Here is a 25,121-nt window from a genome sequence, read left to right on the forward strand (position 1 = left end):
TGTTCATATTCTTGGAAGAGAGAGGCCCAGGACCTTTCTGTCATAGTATCAAATTACTCTGAACCAAGAACAAAGGTTTGTGTGTCCAAAGGCGAACTTGCATTCTTAAACTCTGTAAATGTTACCAAGGAGACTCCCCAAGGAAGAGTATATTGCAGAAGATGAAAGGATGCTGTGGACTCTTGGATACGCTTACAAAGTGGATGATATATGAATATCAGGAAAGGGGAACCTTGGTGCTCAGGCATGATCTAGCCAGGGACTGTGCAGTCAGAGAATACACGGGAAGTAAGATGGACTTCTCTGGGCCCCATGGGCTTGCTTTCTATGGCCCTTTATCTTAAACCTAAGAACGGTATGAAATGTTAAGGGATTCTTGGAGAAGCGCTTGGATACCAGGTGTGTCTCCGTGCTCCCCATCCATCTGCACAGAATGTATTCAGGGATCAGAATCTGGGGCTGACCTGGCTCTCAGGGTGGGTCAGGTGTTGAGGAAATAGGTGCATCCAAGCAGAGCACATGGGACAAACTCCAAGCAGGAGAAAACACATAAGAACCAGAACTCCGACACGTAAATATCCAGGAATTCATCAGGTGCCCCAATGACAGGAAGTGTCTCACAGGCAATCAAATGACAGGTCAGTGGCCAGCTCCCTCTGTAGTCTGTGAGAAGGATCCAGGCCTTGGTCATCAAAGGGCAGGTTTGGGGATTGGGAGCGGAAAGGACATTATCTGGTCCCACAGAAACCAGGATGCAGTCCATTTAATCTTCGTCTCTAAGACAAGGCTAGTTCTTATGATCTTGTGAAGATAAGCCTGATTGAAGGTGATCGTGGTTGGGTCTGGACTCTTGCTGGTAAAAGGCAGTTCAACTCATAGTAGCTTAAGCAATAATTCTTTGTCCATGTCCCGGGAGCAGGGGGATCATTTACAAGAAGCAAAGGAAGAACTGTCGGAGCAGAGGCCAGGGCAGGTGCGGGCCTCAGCCTCCCAGGAGCTCTGCTCTACTGCCTCTGTGCTCCCACCAAATGAAGAGGAAAATAGTCCCTGCTGTTCTTAAAGCTACCTGTTCCTTGCTTAGGAAGAAGGCACATGTCAACCCCATGTACTGCCCAATGAGCTCTGTTTGAGTCAGACTACCCAATCACGGTAGCCTGGAAGACCGAGTAATATTGTTGGTCAACCTGGTTTATTGGCTCAGGGACGGCGAGGGATCTTTAGTTAGTTCACTTTCAGTGGAAGGGAAGAAATTCCATAGTCTTGTGAGAGAGGGTGATGTTTGTTCCCAACCTAGGCTACCATGGGACGAGGAGGTGGTGAACACAAAGGCGCCACACTGCCCCCTGCCGGTGTCAACTAAAGCCATGGGTAAAATGAAGAGCAGGGGGCTGGAGAGATGGCTCAGCAGTTACGAGCATTGACCGCTCTTCCAGAGGACCTGGGTTTGATTCCTAGCACCCACATAACAGCTCACAACTGTCTGTAACTCCAGTTCCAGGGGACCTGACACTCTCACACAGACATACATTGCAGGGAAAACACCAATGGGTTTGGTCCTCAGCTCTGGGGGAAAAAAATAAAATAATATAAATAAGTAAACGAAGAGCAGCTCATATAGGCAAGGCCCTGGAGATGGAACATGAGTGTCATTCTGGAGACATGTCTCTCTTCCCTTTGCACAAGGCAACATTCTAGATGGTGATGATGTTGCTCACGTGGGAGGAGCCATGTTTCCCATTCTCCCTGTCATTTATGGACTTGGTGGGATGCAATGAGGAAATGACAGATTCTCTTCTAAACCCCTCCTCTCCCCTCCCTAAACTGCCCAGGGGCCTATCTAGTTTTTTACTACAAGGGCAGAATTTTTACAAAAGAAGATTAGAACTGAGAGGGGCCTTAGCTACCACCTCACTCAAGTTCCTCATCTTACACATGAGGGAAAAAATAAAAAGTGCAGAGATGTTGAGTTTATTCCTCAAGTTCGTTAGACCTCAAATCCATCCGATGACAACTGACCCAAAGTTCTTTCTGGCAGATAGGACTCTGTCCCCAGTCTTGGGTGCAGGGGTGATGGGGACTCTGGTCTACAGTGGCTCTGTCCAGAGCGTAGGGATTCAGGGAAGACTCAGATGGCATTGTATGTAGGGATTGACTCACTTGGGGTTAGAGCTCTCATTCTGTTGCAATGCAAATGCCTTTAAGAAGAGATTGTTTTTGTTTTTTTTTGTGTTTAAAGATTTATTTATTTGTTGTGTATACAGTGTTCTGCCTGCATGCCAGAAGAGGGCGCCAGATCTCATTATAGATGGTTATGAGCCACCATGTGGTTGCTGGGAATTGAACTCAGGTCCTCCGGAAGAGCAGCCAGTGCTCTTAACCTCTGAGCCATCTCTCCAGCCCCGAGAAGAGATGGTTTTAAGGGCACAATTATGCATAGTTTAACACAATTGGGTATGTCTTCCTTTCGAAATAGGCTCTGGTAGACTTGTGGCATGGTTTACCCAGCCAGTCCGGGTTGGGTATATATGTTTTAAACTACCTCTTTGGTGTTGAATATGTGTGTTGTCTTTTTAAAGGTTGGATTCCTTGCTCAAAATGGGAAATGCTGAAATTCAAGGCGGACCTCAGTACAGCCGTGAAGACACTGCAGATCGCCACAGTTCGAATGTAAGGCGCCTCCTTCCGTCCTGCAGTTAACATACTTATATGAGGTAGAGGACACGGTCAGCCGGAACAGGGGCAGAGCCTGAGGCACTGGGCACGGGTCACGGGATCACCACATCACACTGCCGTTGTGTCTGTAATGTGAAAAAAATATACAAACACTCCCTCCTCCTTCCTCCCCTACTCTTCTCTCTCCTTCCCTCTCCCATCCCCTCTCCTCTCTCCCCCTCCACTCCCCTCTTCCCTCTTCTCCCCTCCTCTCCTCTGCTTTCTGCTTCTCTTCACTTCCTGGTAATGCATGGGAAATTCATGATGATGTGGTCAGTCTGTCAGCTCCGTCAGGTGACTAAGACAGCATCATGTTCCAAAATGTGGAGAAGAGAGGGAGGAAAGGCAGGTGTCAAAGAAATAAAAGGCAGCTAGGGTATTATTTTATAGTTGTTTTTAATGTGAAAACAATGTTAAAGGAACTTGTCATCTACAACAGGGGCCTGAACGTTTCAGGACATTGAGACTCAATGGAGGACAGACGCAACCCTTAGGAGGCTGGGATAATGGTGGGCACGATCGACGATTACTTTGCGCTACATAGCAGGCCTGATGCTTGGCACGTGACACCCACACTCCTCCCAGAAGCCCCATGAGAGAGTTCTGTAATCATCTCTCTCTTACTGATGAAGAAATTAGCATACCCCTCAGTGTGTCGATCTGCTCACAGCCTTATGCTACAGATAGGCAGAGCTAGACGTAAAACCCAGAACACCTACTGTTTTTGTGTGTGGTCCTTGCCCGGTCTCTTATGAGTGACACCGGGGGTAGCCTGCAAATGTAATACATGCTCAGTGTTTAGTTTTGTTTTAAATTGAAATGTAAGACAGGAATTAAAAACATAATCTTTCACCGGGCAGTGGTGGCGCACGCCTTTAATCCCAGCACTTGGGAGGCAGAGCCAGGCGGATCTCTGTGAGTTCGAGGCCAGCCTGGTCTCCAAAGCGAGTTCCAGAAAGGCGCAAAGCTACACAGAGAAACCCTGTCTCGAAAAGCAAAAAAAAAAAAAAACAAAAACATAATCTTTCTACCAGGATAATACTATTTTTACATTTTGGCATATTTCTTTAACCTTTTCTCCAAACATGCATGCATACATATCTTCATCCAGTCCTCCGCACATATATGTAGTAGATACATAACATGTATTTTATGTATGTTTATAAGGCATCAGATCCCTTGGAGACAGTTGTGAGCCTCCATGTGGGTGCTGGGACTCAAACCTGGATCCTCTGAAAGAGGAGCCAGTGCTATTAACCCCTAAACTCTTTCTCCAGCCCTAAAAACACCTTTTGAATATCAATTTGATCTTGCCTTATTTTTTCTCTTCATTTGACCACAAAGATTTCCCCGTGCTTTTAAATTCTTCAGAAACAAAATGTTGACTGACTGCTCAGGTTCCCAAGCAGAGGTGGCTCCTGAGGGTTTTTAAACCAGTTACATTTCTACAACCACCCTGAACATGTGTTTGGGGGGGGGCGGGGGGGGGTCTTCTTGAAGAGAGTCTGTTGAAAGCGGAGCTTGTTAAAAAGATACAAGCATTTAAGGTTCTAGAGACATATTGCCATTTGCTTTCCAGAAAATCATGTCGACTAGTCCTCCACAGCAATGTAAGAGAAGCCCCACCTCTTATTTTAAATTAATTAATTAATTAATTAATTTAAAAAAATTCTTTTGGGGGGTGGTGTTTCGAGACAGGGTTTCTCTGTGTAGTTCTGGCTGTCCTGAAACTCACTTTGTAGACCAGGCTGACCGTGAACTCACAGAGATCCACTCGCCTCTGTCTCCCTGGTGCTGGGACTAAGGGTGTGCACCACCACCGCCCGGCCCGGCTTACTTTCTACTCTTTTTGTGTGTGCATGCACATTCTCACATGTGAGAGCGTGCAAGCATGTATGCCGGTGCATGAGAAGGTCAGAGGTCAAGGCTGACTGTCCTTCTAAGTTGTTCTCCACCTTATTTTATTGTTATTGTTTTTGAGACAGGATCTCACGGCATGGCCCTGAGCAACCTAGAGCTCTCTTGGCAGACCAGGCTGGCCTTGAACTCACAGAGATCTGTCTGCCTCTGCTGGAATTAAAGACTACTACGCCTGGCCCCTCTACCTTCTTTTTGAGACAGGATCTCCCACTGAACCTGGTGCTGGCTAATTTTGCTAGACGGGGCGGCCAGCAGGCCCCAGGGGTTCTTCTCCCTCTGCCTCCCCAGTGCTGGAGTTAGAGGTGTGCCCCAGCACGTCCAGCTTTTGGGTGGGCACTAGGGACTGAACTAGCATCTTGGTTCTTTGTTTACTGACTGGATCGCCATTGCAGCCCCCCTTTTACCCCCCCCCCCACACACATTTAACTGAAACGTCTGTGTATACAGTGTAAGGTAGAGAGATTACAGCTCTGTGCCTGCCTTGTCAATGGTAACGATAGCTGAGTGCCAATAATAATAAAGTTTACAAAAGGCTCGTTTGGGGTAAGGCACGGTGTGAAACACTCACATGTTCCCGTGAGGTGGTGTTTGGTTTTCTTCTGTTTGACGTGGTTTGTGTGTCGTCCTGGGAATTGACTCCAACACCCCGTGCCCACTAGCCAGGCCCTCTCCACCAAGTTGCCTGCTGTTTGTATGCCAAGTAGAGCCTTAGGAAGTGGGTGAGCAGCTGTCTTCCCTTAGGGCTGTCTGATCCCCAGACCTGTGTGCTGAACAACGACGACACCCCACTGTCTCCCTAGGGCCATTTACCAAACGCACTCCCCATCCCTGATGATCTGTCTTGGTTCCACTGTATCATCCTTACGTACTTCAAGTCTTCACCATACTTCCGTTATCCAGGCTATGTGAACATGAGAAGGGCAGTTGAGGTGTCTAACAGATAGGGGTAAAATCCCAGCTCAATCAACTCCAGTGACCTTGAGAAAATCACCTGTTTTTCCCCTGTGCCTCACTTTTCTCATCTGTAAAATGGGGACAACAACAGGCATTTTGATGTAAGGTTATTGTAAAGAGTTTTACACAAGTAGTACTAAGTAAATGCTAATTATTACTCTCTTGAATCTGCACAACAAGTCTGCACTGGCCGCTCTTTCTCTGTTAAAGTATGTTAGCCATTTTTACCAATTTATTCTTGCAAGTGAATTTAGGACTAGTTTTTAAAATTTAGAAGACCTCCAAAGTAATTTTAAAGAAAGGAAAGTCATAATTGCAGGGGGGACGTGGGGAAGGCTGTACTTTCTGCTCAGTTTTACTGTAAACCCTATACCTTTCTGATATAAACAGCGGCCCCGTCTTGTTTCTTTTTAACTGAAAAAACAAAATGATGAACGTTCAGGTTAGAACACACAGGTTCATCAGACATCGGGTGTGGGATCTAGTCTCAGTCACCTGGACTCTCTGAACCCGAATCTTGTCATCATTCGGGGACAGTAGCATTAGCTCCTGCAGATGCTGATGATGCCCATAGCAGCTCATTTTCCAGTAGCATGTCCTGCGGGAACAAAGGCACTAAGCTTGTTAAAGACGTCAAATGTCTGCTGCCGTCCGCCGTCCGCCGTCCGCCATCCGAGGAGACTTTGTGAAAGCAGCGGCTTTAGAGGAGGTGGCTTGACATGAATAAATAAATAAAATGTGGAAGAGCAGAGTCTCGCTGCAGGGAGCAGCCGGGATGGGAAGGAGAACCCAGCCCACAGCGGGGAGCTGTGTCAAGAGGAGGTGCCTTAGTCATGGGATTCGCTAAAGCTGCTTGAGTGAGTTCCCCAGGGACCTGCCAGGCACAGAATCCATGCTTGTAAGAAGTTTTACAACATCTGTATTACAAAGCACTTCTGTGTGCTGGGTGGTGGAGCACACACTCAGGAGGCAGAGGCAGGCGGATGTCTGAGTTCTGAGACCAGCCTGGTCTACAGAGAGAGTTCCAGGACAGCCAGGGCTACGCAGAAAAATCCCATCTCTCTCTCTCACACACACACACACACACACACACACACACACACACACACACACACCCCAAACAAACAAACAAACAAAACAGCAAAACAGACAAAATCCCAAAACAGCAACAACAAAACACTTCTGTGAGAAAAAGAGCTGAAGAAACATCTGGTCATTAACATTTGAGAATTCATGGAGAAAAACCGAATGCTTGAGGGAATGAAGCAGTTTTGACAAACCAGAACTTTGGGCCTCTTATCCCATGATACCTTCTTAACACAGAACTTATAGGTTTATGAAGAGCTAACGAGAGAATCCTTTCTAACCCCAGTCACAGGTCTGTAGTGGGACAGGCTCTGTGGATTTGATCATTGACCCGATCCCAAGGCACTTGCTAAAGCAGAGCTGACATTTTTTGCTCTTTTGGGGGCCCACCACCCAGCTCCCAAATAAATCACACATAGAGGCTTATTATTACTTAGAAATATCCGGCCTTAGCTTGGCTTGTTTCTCACCAGCTTTCCTTACCTTAAATTATCCTGTCTACCTTTTGCCTCTGGGCTTTTCCCATTCTCTTACTTCTATAAATCTTACTCATACTCCATGGCTTGCTGTGTAGCTGGGTGACTGGCCCCTCATATCCTCCTCCTCCTTCTCTGGCTCCTTCTATATCTCTCCTCCCACATTTCTCCTTCTATATATTCTCTCTGCCTGCCAGCCCCACCTATCCTTTCTCCTGCCTGTCTATTGGCCGTTCAGCTCTTTGTTAGACCATCAGGTGTTTTAGACAGGCACAGTAACACAGCTTCACAGAGTTAAACAAATGCAGCATAAACAAAAGTAACACACCTTAAAATAACAATACTCTACAACACAGAGCATAGCCATGACAGTGTCTACGTGGGCCAGACAGCTCCGGGCTATAGTGGGGACCCTTTGGTTCAATAGTTAGTTTTATTTTTGTTTTTCTCATATTTTTCTCTAGAGTGTGGTGGTGTAAAGTACTAGACTGGGTATCCCTGACTTGCTTTTAATGCTAACCGAACCGTTTCTTAGCCCTGTGACCAGGTCTAAGAAATGGCGCTATGATATAACAGTTTAGACTTTGGATGTTGAAGTTCACATGACTTTCATGTTTCCTTTTGTCAATCATGGGAGAGGAGGCACTTGATTTCTTAAAGCCTTATGTTCCTCCTGTGAAATCGGGGTCCCCAAAGGGTCTGCATCACTGAGCTGTGGAAAAGCATTGAATGAGATCACGTAGCTAAGTAACACAGTCCAAGGTGTACACTGTAGTAAGAGATGGAGGCAGGTAGATGGCTGGAGTTCCCCGGCCAGCTAGCCTTGGTGAAACAGTGAAGCTTCAGTTCAGTGAGAGACCCTGACTCAAAACTGAGAAGGGGGGTGATTGAAGAAGACACCTCATGTCCACCTCTGGCCTCTCCATATACATACACACATGTGTAGACATTCACACACACACACACACACACACACGTAGATATATAGCACACAAAGTTATTATGTGTGCCTGTGTGGGTCTTAATATGTGTGGAGGGTGTTTGTGTGTATGGAGGCCAGACAACAACCTATGGAGTCATTCCTCGCGAGCTGCCCATCTCATTGGGTGTGTGTGTGTGTGTGTGTGTGTGTGTGTGTGTGTGTGTGTGTGAGATAGTGTTTCTCTCTAGCCTAGAGCTTGTCAGATAAACTATGCTAGTTGGCAGCAGCCTCAAGATCTGCTGTCTCTGCTCCCCAGAGCTAAGGTTACAAGTGTGCATCTAGCTTTTTTTTTTTTTTTTTTTTTGAGACAGGGTTTCTTCTCTGTGTACCCTTGGCTGCCCTGCAGCTCACTCTGTAGCCCAGGCTGGCCTCGAACTCACAGAGATCCGTCTGGCTCTGCCTCCCGAGTGCTGGGATTAAAGGTGTGCCCCACCATCGCCGCCTGGCTGCACCTAGCATTTTAAAAACGGGTTCTGGAAGATCCAACTCAGGCTCCTCCTGTGCTTGCAAGACAAGCCCTCTACAAATGGGGTGAGTGCTCCAGCCCTCCACCGATGGGGCCAGTGCTCCAGCCCTCCACCGATGGGGCCAGTGCTCCAGCTCCCTACAGATGGGGCCAGTGCTCCAGCCCTCTACCGATGGGGCCAGTGCTCCAGCCCTCTACCGATGAGGCCAGTGCTCCAGCCCTCTACCGATGGGGCCAGTGCTCCAGCTCCCTACAGATGGAGCCAGTGCTCCAGCCCTCCACCGATGGGGCCAGTGCTCCAGCTCCCTACAGATGGGGCCAGTGCTCCAGCCCTTTACTGACGGGGCCAATGCTGCAGCCCTCCACCGATGGGGCCAGTGCTCCAGCCCTCTACCGATGGGGCCAGTGCTCCAGCCCTCCACCAATGGGGCCAGTGTTCCAGCCCTCTACTGATGGGGCCAGTGCTCCAGCCCTCCACTGATGGGGCCAGTGCTCCAGCCCTCTACAAATGGGGCCAGTGCTCCAGCCCTCCACCGATGGGGCCAGTGCTCCAGCTCCCTACAGATGGGGCCAGTGCTCCAGCCCTCTACCGATGGGGCCAGTGCTCCAGCCCTCTACCGATGGGGCCAGTGCTCCAGCCCTCCACCGATGGGGCCAGTGCTCCAGCCCTCTACCGATGGGGCCAGTGCTCCAGCCCTCTACTGATGGGGCCAGTGCTCCAGCCCTCCACTGATGGGGCCAGTGCTCCAGCTCCCTACAGATGGGGCCAGTGCTCCAGCCCTCCACCGATGGGGCCAGTGCTCCAGCCCTCTACCGATGGGGCCAGTGCTCCAGCCCTCTACCGATGAGGCCAGTGCTCCAGCCCTCCACCGATGGGGCCAGTGCTCCAGCCCTCCACCGATGGGGCCAGTGCTCCAGCCCTCTACCGATGGGGCCAGTGCTCCAGCCCTCCACCGATGGGGCCAGTGCTCCAGCCCTCTACCGATGGGTCCAGTGCTCCAGCCCTCTACCGATGAGGCCAGTGCTCCAGCCCTCTACCGATGGGGCCAGTGCTCCAGCTCCCTACAGATGGAGCCAGTGCTCCAGCCCTCCACCGATGGGGCCAGTGCTCCAGCTCCCTACAGATGGGACCAGTGCTCCAGCCCTCTACTGACGGGGCCAATGCTGCAGCCCTCCACCGATGGGGCCAGTGCTCCAGCCCTCTACCGATGGGGCCAGTGCTCCAGCCCTCCACCAATGGGGCCAGTGTTCCAGCCCTCTACTGATGGGGCCAGTGCTCCAGCCCTCCACTGATGGGGCCAGTGCTCCAGCCCTCTACAAATGGGGCCAGTGCTCCAGCCCTCCACCGATGGGGCCAGTGCTCCAGCTCCCTACAGATGGGGCCAGTGCTCCAGCCCTCTACCGATGGGGCCAGTGCTCCAGCCCTCCACTGATGGGGCCAGTGCTCCAGCCCTCTACCGATGGGGCCAGTGCTCCAGCCCTCTACCGATGGGGCCAGTGCTCCAGCCCTCCACCGATGGGGCCAGTGATCCAGCCCTCTACCGATGGGGCCAGTGCTCCAGCCCTCTACTGATGGGGCCAGTGCTCCAGCCCTCCACTGATGGGGCCAGTGCTCCAGCTCCCTACAGATGGGGCCAGTGCTCCAGCCCTCCACCGATGGGGCCAGTGCTCCAGCCCTCTACCGATGGGGCCAGTGCTCCAGCCCTCTACCGATGGGGCCAGTGCTCCAGCCCTCCACCGATGGGGCCAGTGCTCCAGCCTTCTACCGATGGGGCCAGTGCTCCAGCCCTCTACCGATGGGGCCATTGCCCCAGCCCTCTACCGATGGGGCCAGTGCTCCAGCCCTCCACTGATGGGGCCAGTGCTCCAGCCCTCTACCGATGGGGCCAGCGCCCCACCCGGTGAACATACTGTTCAGCGGTTGTTCTCTTTGTACTTAGAGTCTCATCTGTGAGGTGGGCAACCCTTTCTCAATGCACACTTCTGTCCTTGCATTCAGTGACTGCCCATCACCTTATACTGCTTAGCTTGTACGGGATTCCTAGGCTGATTTTACGGGAACCTAGAGGTAATTTTCACCTGCTGGAGAAGCCAGGGATTAGGCTCTGCCCCTCAAACCAGAGATCACTACCAAGGCCATGAGAAAAGCAACAGAAAGATCATCCTTGCTTACACTGGGGCTCTTGGTCTGTACAAAAAAGGACGCTATGTCTATGAACCCGTTAAGGGCGGTAGAAGAGAGGGCAGTGCTTTCAGAAGCTAATGGGGAGCTTTTCCGAATACCACCGCCCACTCCGTATTTGACTAACATGGCATTTAGAGATACGGAAGTTTCCACCCTGTAGATGTTTACACAGGAACTTTCGTATCTTCATTTTTGGCCCCTTTGGGAAGGAGGGAGAAGGCTTTCCTCAGTGACGAAAGGGATTTACACTTGAGAGGTGCGCTTGCTTTCTTTTAGCACAGTTCAAAAGGTCCGCTTGCAGAAAATCAAGGAAAGTAGACCCATGTCTAGGCAACAATTGGAAGAGCCAGGGTCCCGTCTGGGGAAATGGTAATTAGATTCAGGATTCTGGACGGGTTTCTAAATATGTGTCGTTAAGCTGCCGTTCTGCCCCTCACCCGCAACGATTATAAATGGAGGTGGTGTGCGTGAATTCCAGCGAGGCAAGCTATAAGGGTCCTGCCTCCGTCCCATTGTTAACTAATTCTACCCACTTGGTTTATTTATTTTTTCCTTGTTTCCCGTATGGTTTGTCTCCTCAGCCATTGTCCACAGGACTCTGAGAAGTCACAGGAACCCGCAGTCTCAGACTCGAAGCCCAGCTTCATCTCCAGTGCTGTGGACAGGGATTGTACATCGCCGGGCCAAGTCACTCGGCTAAATCTCAATAACTTATTTGATTCTCATTTGTGAGAAGACAGGAAAGAAAGGAGAGGCAGGAAGAGGGAAGCAAGAGAAGACACAAAACACGGAGAGAGACCCTGGCTCTGCACTCTTCAAGAGTGGCATGGCTACCACCTCCTCTTTTTGTTAATCAGCTGCATTATTTTCAGTTATTTACTCGGTCCTTCTTTAAAAAAAAATTTAACCTTTTTCTTTTCTTTTTTTTTAAGACAGGGTTTCTCTGTATAGTTTTGGAGCCTGTCCTGCATCTCACTTTGTAGACCAGGCTGGACTCGAACTCACAGAGATCCGCCTGAATTTAACCTTTAAAAAAAAAAATGTTATATGTTACGGGTGTTTTGCCTGCAGTTACCACATGCATGCAGTGCCTGCAGAGACCAGAAGAGGGCGTTAGATACCCAGAAACTGGAGTTGCAGGTGGTTGTTAGTAACCACCTGGGGGCTGAGAATCAAACTTGGGTCCTCTGGAGAGCAGCCAGGGTTTCAATCACTGAGCCATCCCTAATCCCACTCTCGATTCTTTTTATACGTCCCTTCTCAGTACACCTCTTTTCACACTCCCAACCCCTCCCTGCACAATTAATATGTGTGCATTCATTCACTCAGGCCGCGGCCACCCCACTCCTGATGCATGAGCACACACACACAGAATCCAGTTCTCCCAAACACCCCAAGAGCCTTGTTGACATCTGTCATCTCCATTCTCGATTTCAAGTGCATCTCAACATGACAGCACCAGACTTCCTGATCTGATGTGCCTGTCTGAAGGGACTTGCTGCCAGGGCAGTTTTTGACATTTTTTTTCCCCCACCCTGTTTCTGAAATCCATTTTATTTTAGCGCTCTCTCTATCCACTTTAACATGCCAAATCTCCTAGAAGCTTTCCACTCCTCATCAGAGTCCTGGTACTTCCCATCCTTCTCAAGTACTGGGACCTCCCCGATTTCATCCCTCTATTCTGTCTAAGTATCTGAGGAGTGCACTTCCGGTCACTGAGACCATGGAGAAGAGACCACCAGTCCATGCTTGGGTAAATAGGTAATGATGGTCTGCAAGAGAGCCATAGAGGGCTCTCCGATGTGTGACCTCATCCTTGCCGGCCTGGCTCCTGGCCTCTCCGGATGGTGTTTTGCCAGCGGCTTTACTTGGCATGCTTGGGAATGCACATGGATGTGGGTTTCCCCACATCCGTGTGTTTGTATGTGTTGGGGTCAAAAGGCAGGGCCTGGGTTTGTAGAAGGATTGTTTCCAGCGGCTGATTTGGTGGATCTTGAAGGTGTGGCCTCGAACCCTAGCTTTATGTGTAGCTGTGTAACGTGGGCACTGTCTTTAGAATGGTGATAACCAGTATTCTTCCGATGGGAAGGCTGGTTTTGCCCAGTAGAAGGTGCCTGGTTTATACTTGTACGTGACTGACGCGATGTTCTAGAGCCTGCCTCCCTGTCTTAGTTTGAAACCTCCAAACTGGTTGGTTTTCTGTTCAGCTCCCTCTTCCTTTACCATCACATGCTCAGTAGTAACACATTCATGTCCCCTATAGAACTGTAATGAATACAAGCAGTGTTTATGGAGTGCAAGTGTATGTGTGTATGTGTGTGTGTGTGTGCGCGCGTGCACACATGCAGGCATTGAACAAAGAATACTTACATTTCTGTGACATATTTTTGTTTCATGTGAATTTGTGTTTTGCCTGCATGTCTGTATGTCTATGTGAGGGTGCCAGATCCCCTGGAGCTGGAGTTACAGACAGTTGTGAGCTGCCATGTGGGTGCTGGGAATTGAACCCTGGTCCTCTGGAAGGACAGCCAGTGCTCTTAACCACTGAGCCACCTCTCCAGCCCATCTGTGAGATCTTTTTAGCCCTATTTTACAAGTCAAGAATATAAGGCTCAGAGGGAGTTAGTATTTTGTCTCAAATGTCCAATGCCACATGGAAGAATTAGTTCTCAACTTAATTCCTGTGAGGTCGGGGCCTATTTGGTTGCGGTTCCCTTTCTCATAGCCTCGGGCACTGGGCTCACCCACGGGAGGTACTTAGTAACTGTTTAAAAATGGAAAACAGGCTGGAGAGATGGCTCAGCGGTTAAGAGCACTGGCTGTTCTTCCAAAGGTCCTGAGTCCAATTCCCAGCACCCACATGGTGGCTCCCAACCATCTGTAATGAGATCTGATGCCCTCTTCTAGCCTGCAGGCAAAACATGCAGGCAGAACACTGTGTACATAATAAATAAATAAATCTTTAAAAATGGAAAACACTCAGTGAAGGCCTAGCTAAGGGTTGGGTTGAATCTACTTCAAACTCCTGTTCTTCTAATTTAAACGCAACTGATTACATTAACCACGCAGGAGGAGGCCACAGAGGCCTCTGAGTCATTAGGCAGATAAGACCAGGAAAACAGTGTGGTATTGTATTCCCCCAAATATTGTGCATGCTAATAAACTTATCTGGGGTCAGAGACAGAACAGCCACAATATTAAACATAAAGGATAGGCAGTGGTATCACACGCCTTTAATCCTAGCATTCCAGAGGCAGAAATCCATGTGTTCAAGGATACAGCCAAGCATGGTGACTCATCACGCCTTTAATCCCAGAAAGCGAGCCTTTAATCCCAGGAAGTGGTAGTAGAAAGCAGAAAGGTATATAAGGCATGAGGACCAGAAACTAGAAGCATTTGGCTGGTTAAGCGTTCAGGCTTTTGAGCAGCAGTTCAGCTGAGACCCGTTCTGGATGAGGACACAGAGGCTTCCAGTCTGAGGAAACAAGACCAGCTGAGAAGTTGGCCAAGTGAGGTTAGCTGTGGCTTATTCTGTCTCTCTGACCTTCCAGTGTTCACCCCAATAATTGGTCCCGGGTTTGTCTTATTAATAAGAACTTTTTAAGATTCATGCTACAAAACAGCCATATCTTGAGTTCTTTTCTTTTGCACAGAAAGATGGAAGAAGCCAAACAAAAAAGAGACGGATTCAACAAACAGCCGATCCTGCGCCACTACAACGACCCAGAAGAAGAGGAGGAGACCGCAGAGTCCACCCAGGAACCCCGGGTTTTCTGGATGGCATTGTTGGTGGGGAAGGCTCAGATGCCAGCGATGGGAGAGGCGAACCCAGAGATGAAGAAGTTCCACTATGCCCTGGTAGATGGCTCGTCTCTGACCTAATATCCTCATGAGCGTCCCCGGAGGAAAGGAGGGCGAAGGAGGCGGTATTGGGCAGTTGGTGGCGATGGCTGGGGCTTTCCAGCCAGCAGGAAACTCTGGGGGAAGAGGCCTGTGTTTCTTCAATTCCTTTCCCCCAAGCATTCACATCCTGACACACTGGGTCGGGAAAAGGAGCCCCCAAACAGAGTGGAAACAAGCCTCCAATTTCCAAACCTTTCTTCATGTTCAGAGACCCTTTGATATTTTTGCTAAGCACCCAAGGGCATTTCTCCAAGAAATGGGAACCCTGTGGGGACTTAGCAGTTAGAGAAGCTTTCTAGAAAAGAGGGATTTGGGGGAATCAGTTCCTGCAAACCCAAAATGAAAAAAGGCTTCAAGATTCCATCATCGTCCATCTTGTAGAGGTTAGTGCAGACCAGTTTTGCAAAAATGACTCACAGATCTGTTGTTAGTCCTCAGCCCCGCCTGGCCTGGGTCTGCCCATGGATGCTGATGGGGAGACCTGCCCTCACCACTCTTTGCTGGGACAGCACCATTATCATTGGGTGGCACTAGGTAGCACCCAGCCACCTTGGTGTCTAGAGACACTGCCATTACCAGGACCAGTATGATCAGACTCCCTGTGAGAATCCACAGATGGGTTCAGAAGAATGTGGAGCTAAAATGAAGCCCAGGAATGTGACCCCATGGGGAGAAGGGAGAACATGCCCCTGGAAGTCAGGAAGCTTCTGTGTTGGTCCACCCCACCATCGACAATGCTCTCTGATGATGGGAAAGAGTCATTCTCTTTAGACTCCCCATTTGGGAGGCCGAGGCAGGAGGATCTCTGTGAGTTTGGGCCAACCTGGTCTACAAAGTTCAGAGCTCAGAGTTCTAGGTCAGGCAGGGTCGTTACACAGAGAAACTCTGTCTCGAAAACAAACAACCCCCCCCCAAAAAAAAACCCAAAACAAAACAAAGCAACACTTTGTCTCAGAATATTAATAAATATAAAATAGAATGTATATGTCTGGAAGAACTGTTAACGTTCCTGTTGCTTGATCAGTCCATTCCTTAACCTGGATTTCATCTATCCTTCTGGCCGCCTAGCTATCTGCCAAAGCTACGCTGACCTTCCTTGGGGTGGCCTGTACACCAACATATTCAGTGACTGGCCAGAGCCCATTATCCTGGGAACCTTCACACCCTTTGGATGTGGTAGCATTTCTCTTCCTCATAGGTATGTCAGATGCCAGGTAAAGTAGAATTTGTGGGTAAAGTACAGCTGTGAGAGAAGAGCTGATGCCAGCGCCATTTTTATTTTATTTATTTATTTATTTATTTATTTATTTATTTATTTATTTATTTATTTATTTATTTATTTATTTTTGCCGAATGCCGTTTGTTGAAGGAGGGAGGAGGTCTTAAAAACAGGCTTATAGCACAATGGGAGAACCCCAGAGGGCAGAAGTTTGCTACAGATGTTTTACAATCTTGCATCTAAACTGTTAAGGCCCATTATGCAGGATACACAGACAAGGAACTTCCCTTAAGCTTTCAGGAGGGTGGAACCCAGCAGGGAATTAGCATCGGGAGGATATCAAGGTCAAGGTCAGCAAGCAAGGCAACAGTTACCCAAAATGGGGGCCAGGGCCCTACTGGTCCCCCTTTTACTAGAAAATGAGCTTCTGACTTAGGTTGCATGGGATGTCAGCAGGTCACCTTACCCATCATGGAGACGCCTGCCCAGGCCACACAGGCGCTCTGTCTTAGGTTGGTGAGCACCCCCCAGGCATTACCAGTCTCTGAATACTCATTATCATACAGGCTCAATCATGTGTGAGCTGCAGAGTTAACTGTTGCCAAAGATCTCAAAGTGCCAGCTCCATTTTTTAAGCTGTCAATCTGCTTGGAAAAGAAGTTAGGGAGAATGAAATATTCATGCATAAAATAAATATGCATGTATAAGCATATATGTTCAAAGCTTCTCCCTACATAGGATTACAAATTGACATAGGCTAAATTCTGTGGGTCTCAGTCTAATAGTGTCATGCATGCAGGGGTGGTGTGAGGATGCTGTGGGGATGCTGTGGGGGATACTGTGGGGATGCTGTGAGGATGTGGGATGCTGTGGGGATGCTGTGAGGATGCTGTGGGGATGCTGTGAGGATGCTGTGGGGATTCCGTGGGAATACTGTGGGGATGCTGTAGGGATGCTGGGGGGAAGCTGCGGAGAAGCTGGGGGGATGCTGTGGGGGATGCTGGGAGGATGCTATGAGAGCAGAGAGGCTTATATGGGAGCAAGCTTTCAGGAGGGTGCAGCCTGGAGACTGAAGCAGGAAACCGATAGGTGAGTCCTGCTTCCTATGGGCTTCCTTGCCTCTTAAGAACCAGGCAACACTAGCAGGGCTCCATCCTCCAGCTGCACAAAATCTGCAATCTCCCTTAGCCTTTCTTGTGTTAGGAGTTCCTTCCTGGGAACTCTGTCCGCTGTCTGTCCTCTGGCTTTGACATTCTGCCATCGTGGAGCCTCCTTCTCTGCTCTGTCTCGAACAGCTCTTCTTAGTTGGAGCAAATGGGAGATTGGCTCTTCCTCCCTTTTTTTTTTGAGACAGGGTCTCTCTACATATCTCTGTCTGTCCTGGAACTCACACTGTAGACCAGGCTGGCCTTGAACTCACAGAGATCTGCCTGGCTCTGCCTCCCGAGTGCTGGGAGTAAAGTCATGTGCCGCCAAACACAGCACCACTTCTTTTCTTGATTTACCACCTGTAGATGTAACCAACCATCTTATTAAATAAGAAACACAGAGCCAATGCAAAGACAAAAGCCAAGAGATCAGAGCTAAGAGCCTTACCCGCCTGCTGCAGCTAGCCTCTTCAGCCAAGAGACCTCTCCCAAAGAGACCTACTTCCTGTCTGTTTGTCTTTATATATACTTTCTGTTCTGCCTTCTCATTGGTTGTAAAACCAACCACATGACTGCCTCATCACTGTCTATTGGCTGTATCCTTGAACACACAGAGATCTACCTAGCTCTGCCTACCAAGTGCTGGGATTAAAGGCGTGCACCACCACCGCCCAGCTTTTGCTATGGCTCTAATAGCTCTGACCCCCGGGCAACTTTATTTATTAACATACAACTAAAATCACATTTCAGTACAAATAAAATACCACCATAACCACCCCAGACTTTATTTTATTGAAAATACATGTTTTTCAAACAATATATTTTGATTATGTTTCCCCTCCCCCAACTCCTTCCAGTTCTTTCCTATCTCCCCACCCTTCCAAATCTGTATTTTTTGCTCTCTTTCATTAGCAAACAGGCATGCAAAAAAAAAGAAGACAAAAACAAATAAACCTGAATAAGACAAAACAAACACCAAACAGAAAAAGAGCCAAAGGAAAACCACAAGAAACACACAATTGTAGAATGAAGGTTTTGTAGCTGGGCTGGTGTTTACGTTTCTCCTTTGGTAGAGTACCTTCCAGACCATGAACACCAGTCAGTAGGGATGAAACTTCCAGGTAGGCATCAGCTTGACTTCTCTATGTTCAGTGAGTTGTGTAGGTGTTGTCTTCAGCAATAGAACCTTATCACCAGTTTGTGGAGAACAACCAATAGCCTGGGTTGTTTGGGAAGCTCCCATGGGGCCCCTTTAGCCAACAACTACATTAGGTGTAACCTATTCCCAGAACCGGAAGCTTCATTTGGTGATAAAAGATGTCCAGTTGGGGGTCTGTCTCCTCCATTATTTGGAGATTCCATTTAGATCACCTTCATCTATGTATACATTTAGGAAGCTTCTACTATATTAGGTTTTCATATAAACCCTCAAATGGGTCTTAGTTTTATCTCTCCCTTCCTGTATTCCCTCCCTCACCCCATCCTTTTATCCCCTCCCCATTTGATCCCCTTATTCCAGCTCCCCCCCATCAATCCATAACTGTCTGTTCTATTTTCCCTCCTTAGGGTGATCCAATCTTTCCCCCAGTCCCTTATTCTATATCTAATCTCTCTGGTTATATACATTTTAGCCTGCTTATGGAAGACTTAACAGTTAACATCTACACATAAGCAAATATATACCATATTTGTCTTTTGGGGTCTGGGCTACTTCACTCAGGATTTTTTTTCTAGTCACATCAATTTACCTGTGAATTTCATGATTTCATTTTTTTAAACAATTTATTTTTATTTTATGTGCATTGGTGTTGTCTGCACATGTGTCTGTGTGAGGCTGTCAGATCTTGGAGTTACAGACAGTTGTGAGCTGCCATATGGGTGCTGGGAATTGAACCTGGGTCCTCTGGAAGAGCAGTCAGTGCCCTTAACCATTGAACCATCTCTCCAGCCCCCATGATTTCATTTTTTAACAGCTGAATAATATTCTATTGTATAAATGTACCACATTTTCTCTATCCATTCATCCACTGGTGGACATCTATTCAGTTTCCAAATTCTGGATATTATGAATAGAGCAGCAACAAACATGGTTGAGCAAGTGTCTCTGTAGTAGGGTGTAGAAACCTTTGGGTATGTGGCCAGGCATGGTATAGCTGTGTCTTCAGGTAGATATATTCCCAACTTCCCAAGAAACAGCCACACTGATTTCCATAGTGGCTGTATAAATTTGCACTCCCATCAGCAATGGATGAGTGTTCCCCTTACTCCATATCCTCACCAGCATGAGCTGTCACTTGTGTTATTGATCTTTGTAGTAGAATATTATTTTAAGGTATGTTATTTTTGCTTATGTTGCATTTGTTTAACTCTCTGAACCTGTGTTACTGTGCCTGTCTAAAATACCTGATGGTCTAATAAAAGAACTGGCTAATAGCAAGGCAGGAGAAAGGATAGGTGGGGCTGGCAGGGAGGGAGAATAAATAGAAGGAGAAATCTGGGAAGAGGGATTGGAGATATAGGATGAAGTAGCCAGAGAAGGATGAGGGCTCCAGGGGCCAGCCACCCAGCTACACAACCAGTAAGCCATGGAGTAAGAATAAGATTTACAGAAGTAAGAGAATGGGAAAAGCCCAGAGGCAAAAGGTAGATGGGATAAGTTAAGTAAATCTGGCTAGAAACTAAGCCAAGCTAAGGCTGGGAATTCATAATTAAGAATAAGCCCTCGGTGAGTGATTTATTTGGGAGCTGAATGGTGGGTCCCCCAAAAAGAGTAAAAAAATAACCAACAACAAATACTGACCATTCTGACAGGTGTAAGATAGAATCTCAAAGTAGTTTAGATTTGCATTTTCCTGATGGCTAAAGATGTTGAATGTTTCTTTAAGTGCTTCTTACTAATTTCTGTTTCCTCTTTAGAGTATTCTCTGTTTAGATCTGTATCTTATTTTTAAATTGGGTTATTTGCTTTTTTAATGTCCAGTTCTTTGAGTTCTTTATATATTTTGTATATTAGCCCTCCATCAGATGTGTAGCTGGTAAAAACCTTTTCTTATTCTGTGGCCTGCCCCTCTGTCTGAATGACAGTGTCCTAAGTCTTTTCAGGTTCATGAGGTCCCATTTATTAATTGTCCTTAATGCCTGTGCTACAAGTGTTCTGTGCAGAAAGTCATCTCCTGTTCCAATGAGTTCAAGGCTGTTCCCCACTCTCTCTTCTGTCAATTCGGTGAATCTCCTTTGTTGAGGTCTTTGATTCATTTAGATTTGAGTTTTGTGCAGAGTGATAAGTATGGATCTATTTGCATTCTTCTACATGAATACGTCCAGTTTGACCAGCACCATTTGGTTGAAGATGTTGTCTTTTGCTTTCCGACTTCTCTATCAAAAATTAGGTGTGTATAGGTGTATAGATTTATGTCTGGGTCTTCAAACACAGTGATCAATGTGTCTGCTTTTATGCCAATACCATGCTTTTTTTTTATTACTATAGCTCAGTAGTACAATTTGAGATTGGGGATGGTGATACCTCCAGCAATTCTTTTATTGTTCAGGAGTGTTTTAGGTATCCTGTTGTTGTTGTTGTTTTGTATTTCCATATAAAGCTAAAAATTCAATTCAAGTCCATTCAAGTTCTGTGAAGAATTGTGTTGGTATTTTGATGAGGATTGCATTGAACTTGTAGATCCTTTTGGTAGACTGGCTATTTTTACTATGTTAATCCTACCAATGAGCATGGGAGATCTTTCCATCTTCTGATATCTTCTTCAGTGTCTTAAGGTTTTTATTATGCAAGTCTTTCACATGTTTGGTTAGAGTTACCCCAAGGTATTTTTGTTGTTGTTGTTTTGAGGCTATTGTGAAAGGTGCTATTTCCCTGATTTCTTTCTCAGTCAGTTAGTCCTTTGTATATAGGCAGGGTACTGATTTTTATTCATTAATTTTGTATCCTCATGCTTTGCAGATTCCAGGAGTTTCCTGGTGGATTTTTTAGGGTCACTTATATATACATTCACATCATCTGCAAATAAAGATATTTTGACTTCTTCCCTTCCTGTTTGTATTCTCTTGATCTCTTTCAGTTGTCTTGTTGCTCTAGCTATGACTTCAAGTACCATGTTGAATAGGTATGGAGAGAGTATTCCTGATTTTAGTGGAAATGCTTTGAGTTTCTCTCTATATATGTTGATGTTGGTTGTGGGCTTGCTGTAAATTGTCTTTATTATGTTGAGGTCTGTTGTCTTTACTATTGTTGTCATGAATCTCCATGACCAAAGCAACCTGGGGAGGAAAGGGTTTATTTGGCTTATACTTCCAATTACTGTTCATCATCAAAGGAAGTCAAGACAGGAACTCAAACAGAGCAGGAACCTAGAGACAGGAGCTGATGCAGAGGTCATGGAGGGGTGCTGCTTACTGGCTTGTTGCCCCTGCCTTGCTCAGCCTGCCTTCTTATAGAACCCAGGACCACCAGCCCAGTGATGGCATCACCCACAATGGGCTGGGCCATCCCCCATCAATCAGTAATTAAGAAAATGCCCTACAGACTTGCCTGTAGCCCGATCTTATTGAGGCATTTTCTCAGTTAAGGCTCTCTCCTCTCCAGTGACTCTAGCTTGTGTCAAGTTGAGGTAAAACTAGCAAGCACATATATCCCTACTCTCTTGAGGACCCTTATAAAGGGGTGTTGGGTTTTGGCAAGGCCTTTTCTGCATCTAATGAGATGATCATGTGAGTTTTGTTTTTCAGTGTATTTATAGGGTGGATTACATTTATCAATTTATATATGTTGAAAAATCCATGCATCTTTGGGTTAGTAATCTTTCTGATGTGTTTTTGGGTTCAGTTTGCAAGTATTTTATTGAGAATTTTTGCATCTAGGTTCATAAGAGAAATTGGTCTGTAATTTTCTTTCCTTGTTGAGTATTTATATGGTTTGGGTATCAGGGTAACTGTGGCCTCACAAAACAAAGTGGGCAATGTTCCTTCTGCTTCTGCTTTGAGGAATAATTTGAGGGTATTTGCGTTAACTGTTCTTTGAAAGTCTGGTAAAATTTTGTGCTAAAACCATCTGGTCCTGGGGGGGTTTTGTTGGGAGACTTTTACTTCCTGCTTCTATTTCACTAGGGAGTCTAGATCTGTTTAAATTGCTTATCTGATTTGATTTGTTTTGGTAGGTGGTATATATCAAAAAAAGTATCCATTTCTTTTAGATTTTCCAATTGGTGGAGTAAAATATGTTCTTAGGATTCTCAGTATGTTCTTAGGATTCTCTGGATTTCCTCAGTGTCTATTGTTATGCCTCCCTTTTCATTTCATTTCTTTTCTTTTCTTTTTCAAGACAGGGTTTCTCTGTGTAACAGTCCTGGCTGTCCTGGAACTCACTCTGTAGACCACAGTGGCCTCAAACTCACTGAGATCCACCAGCCTCTACCTTCCACATGCTGGGACTAAAGGTGTGGGCCACCACCACCCAGGCCCTTATCATTTATAATTTTGTTAATATGGATATTTTCTCTCCAACTTTTATGTAATTTGGATAAGTGTTTGTCAATCTTACTGATTTTGTAAGGATTCTGTCCTTAATTATGTCACCAGCCTGCGACGGCGTCCCAGCCTAAAAAGCGGATGGGCCCTCTGTCCATTCCCCCTTCTCTTTCCGCTCTTTCTCTCCTTCCGTCTGTTCTCTCTCTCTCTCCCCCTCTCCCCCTCCTCCCAATAAAGCTCTAAAAAGGAAACCATGGCTTTTGATTCTTCCAATCAGCTATCTCCTGCGCTGGCAGGCGGCAGCCAGCCACGAGCAGCGTCATTTAACCAACAGATTTTCTCAAAGAACCAACTCTTTTCTTCATTGATTCTTTGTATATTGTTGATGCTGTTTCTATTTTATTAATTTCAGCCCTGAGTTTGATTATTTCTTGCCATCTACTCTTTTTGGGCATTATTTCTTCTTTTTGTTTTAGAGACTTTAGGTGTGTCATTAAGTTACTAATTTTTTTTATGTAGGCACTTAATGCTATATGAGCTTGCCTCTTAGAACTACCTTCACTGTCTCCCATGAGTTTGAGTATATTGTTTTCATTTTCATCCAAATATAAAAAGGTTTAAATTTCTTTTTTTCCTTTCTTTTTTTTTTTTTTTTTTTTTTTTTTTTTTTGAGGCAAGGTTTCTCTGTGTAGCTCTGGCTGTTCTGGAACTGGCTCTGTAGAGCAGGCTGGCCTCGAACTCAGAGATCCTCCTGCTTCTGACTTCTTTTTTTTTTTTTTTTTGGTTTTTCGAGACAGGGTTTCTCTGTGTAGCTTTGTGCCTTTCCTGGATCTCACTCTGTAGACCAGGCTGGCCTCGAACTCACAGAGATCCGCCTGGCTCTGCCTCCCGAGTGCTGGGATTAAAGGCGTGCGCCACCACCGCCCGGCTGCTTCTGACTTCTAAGTGCTGGGATTAAAGGCATGTGCCACCACTACTCAGCTTAATTTCTTTCTTATTTCATTCACTAGTAAATTGTTCAATTTCCATGAGTTTCTAAGCATTCTGTTGTTGATATCCAGCCTATATATATATATATATGTATATATATATACATATATATATATATATACATATATATATATATATATATATATATATATATAAACATGCACTGTTGTTTCAATTTTCTTGTATTTACTGAGGCTTGCTTCATGTTCAAATATGTGGTCAATTTTGGAGAAAATTCCATGAAGTGCTGAGAAGTATCAAAATCATAGAAATTAATTTCCCTAACCTAAAAGAGGTGCCTGCCAAGGTACAAGAAGCATAAAGAAGACAAAAGAAAGTGGACCAGAAAAGAAAGTCCTCTCACCACGCAATAGTCAGAACACCAGATGTTAGAACAAAGGAAGGATATTCAAAGCTGCAAGGGAAAAAGACAAAGTCACATATAAAGGCAGACCATTATAATAACACATGGCTTCTCCATGGAGATCCTAAATGTCAGAAAGACCTGGACAGATGTTCTGCAAACTCCAAGAGACCACAGATGCCATCTTAGACTATTATACCCAGCAAAACTTTCAATCACAATAAATGGAGAAAGAAAGATGTTCCACCAAAAGCCTGAATTTAAGCACTGTCTACCAATCCAGCTCTACAGAAGGTGCTAGAATACTTCAACCTGAAGAAGTTAGCTTTACACCCATGAAAACAGAAGGAATAAATAATCTCATCTCAGCAAATCGAAAGAGGAGAGAGAGAAAAAACCCAAAAGGAAACAACAAAATAATGGGAATCAACAATCACTGCTCATTGATAGCTCTCAATCCCTCAATACAAGGACAAAGACTAACAGATTAGATTTGAAAACAGGATCCATCCTCCTGCTGCATCCAAGAAACATTCCTTAACGTCAAGGATAGCCATCACCTCAGGATAAATGATAGAAAAAAACATTCTTAGCAAATGGACCCAAAAAACAAGCCAGTTTAGCCATTTAAATTCTGATGTAATAGAATTCAAACCAAAATGAATCTGAGGAGATAGACAAGGACACTATACTCAGCAAAGGAAAAATCCACCAAGAGAATACTGCAGTTCTAAACATTTATGCCCCAAACACAAGGGCGCCCAAGTTAAAAGGAACATTACTATAGCTTAAATCACACATTGACCCTCATACGGTAATTAATAGTGGGTCATTTCAATACCCTACTCTCACCAACAGACAGGTCATTCAGACAAAAAACTAAATGGAGAAATGCCGGGCCTAAATGATGCCATAAACCAAACTGACCTAAAATATTTACAGAACATTTCACCCAAACACAAAAGAGTATATACCTTCTTCTCTACAGCGCATAGAATTTTCTCTTTTCTTGGTTTTCATTCATAAAATGGCATTCTCCTTAGGCCTCTGGGAAGGTAGTTGAATTCTTGAAAGAAAAAGTTGCCTCTATGTACAGTATATTTGTATGCACTGATTAAAAATCTTCCCAGGGCACCTACTAATGTGGGCATGTGCAGGCACTAAGTATTTCTCTTATATTTTAGTGCAGGGAGACAAGGAAACAACTAAATATATCCTGTATCCGGGAGACAAAA

At 46.1% G+C, this 25,121-nt stretch overlaps 2 protein-coding genes across 2 annotated transcripts in view; both read left to right on the forward strand.

Annotated features, from left to right (window-relative positions):
• LOC128119695 (uncharacterized) overlaps positions 1–14,674 on the forward strand; it is a 29,645-nt gene extending 14,971 nt beyond the window's left edge. Inside the window, exons 6-7 of the mRNA XM_052753150.1 lie at positions 2,577–2,667; positions 14,435–14,674. Coding sequence (XP_052609110.1) covers positions 2,577–2,667; positions 14,435–14,663 — 320 coding nt within the window. The 3' untranslated portion in view covers positions 14,664–14,674. The remainder of the gene's footprint in view (positions 1–2,576; positions 2,668–14,434) is intronic.
• A 1,102-nt stretch (positions 14,675–15,776) lies between these two features.
• LOC128119694 (uncharacterized) overlaps positions 15,777–25,121 on the forward strand; it is a 61,510-nt gene continuing 52,165 nt past the window's right edge. Inside the window, exon 1 of the mRNA XM_052753149.1 lies at positions 15,777–15,882. The gene's annotated coding sequence lies outside the window, so the exon portion shown is untranslated. The remainder of the gene's footprint in view (positions 15,883–25,121) is intronic.

The sequence above is a fragment of the Peromyscus californicus genome, unplaced genomic scaffold, assembly GCF_007827085.1.
Source record: "Peromyscus californicus insignis strain IS unplaced genomic scaffold, ASM782708v3 Scaffold_24__1_contigs__length_46423439, whole genome shotgun sequence".
Taxonomy (NCBI): domain Eukaryota; kingdom Metazoa; phylum Chordata; class Mammalia; order Rodentia; family Cricetidae; genus Peromyscus; species Peromyscus californicus.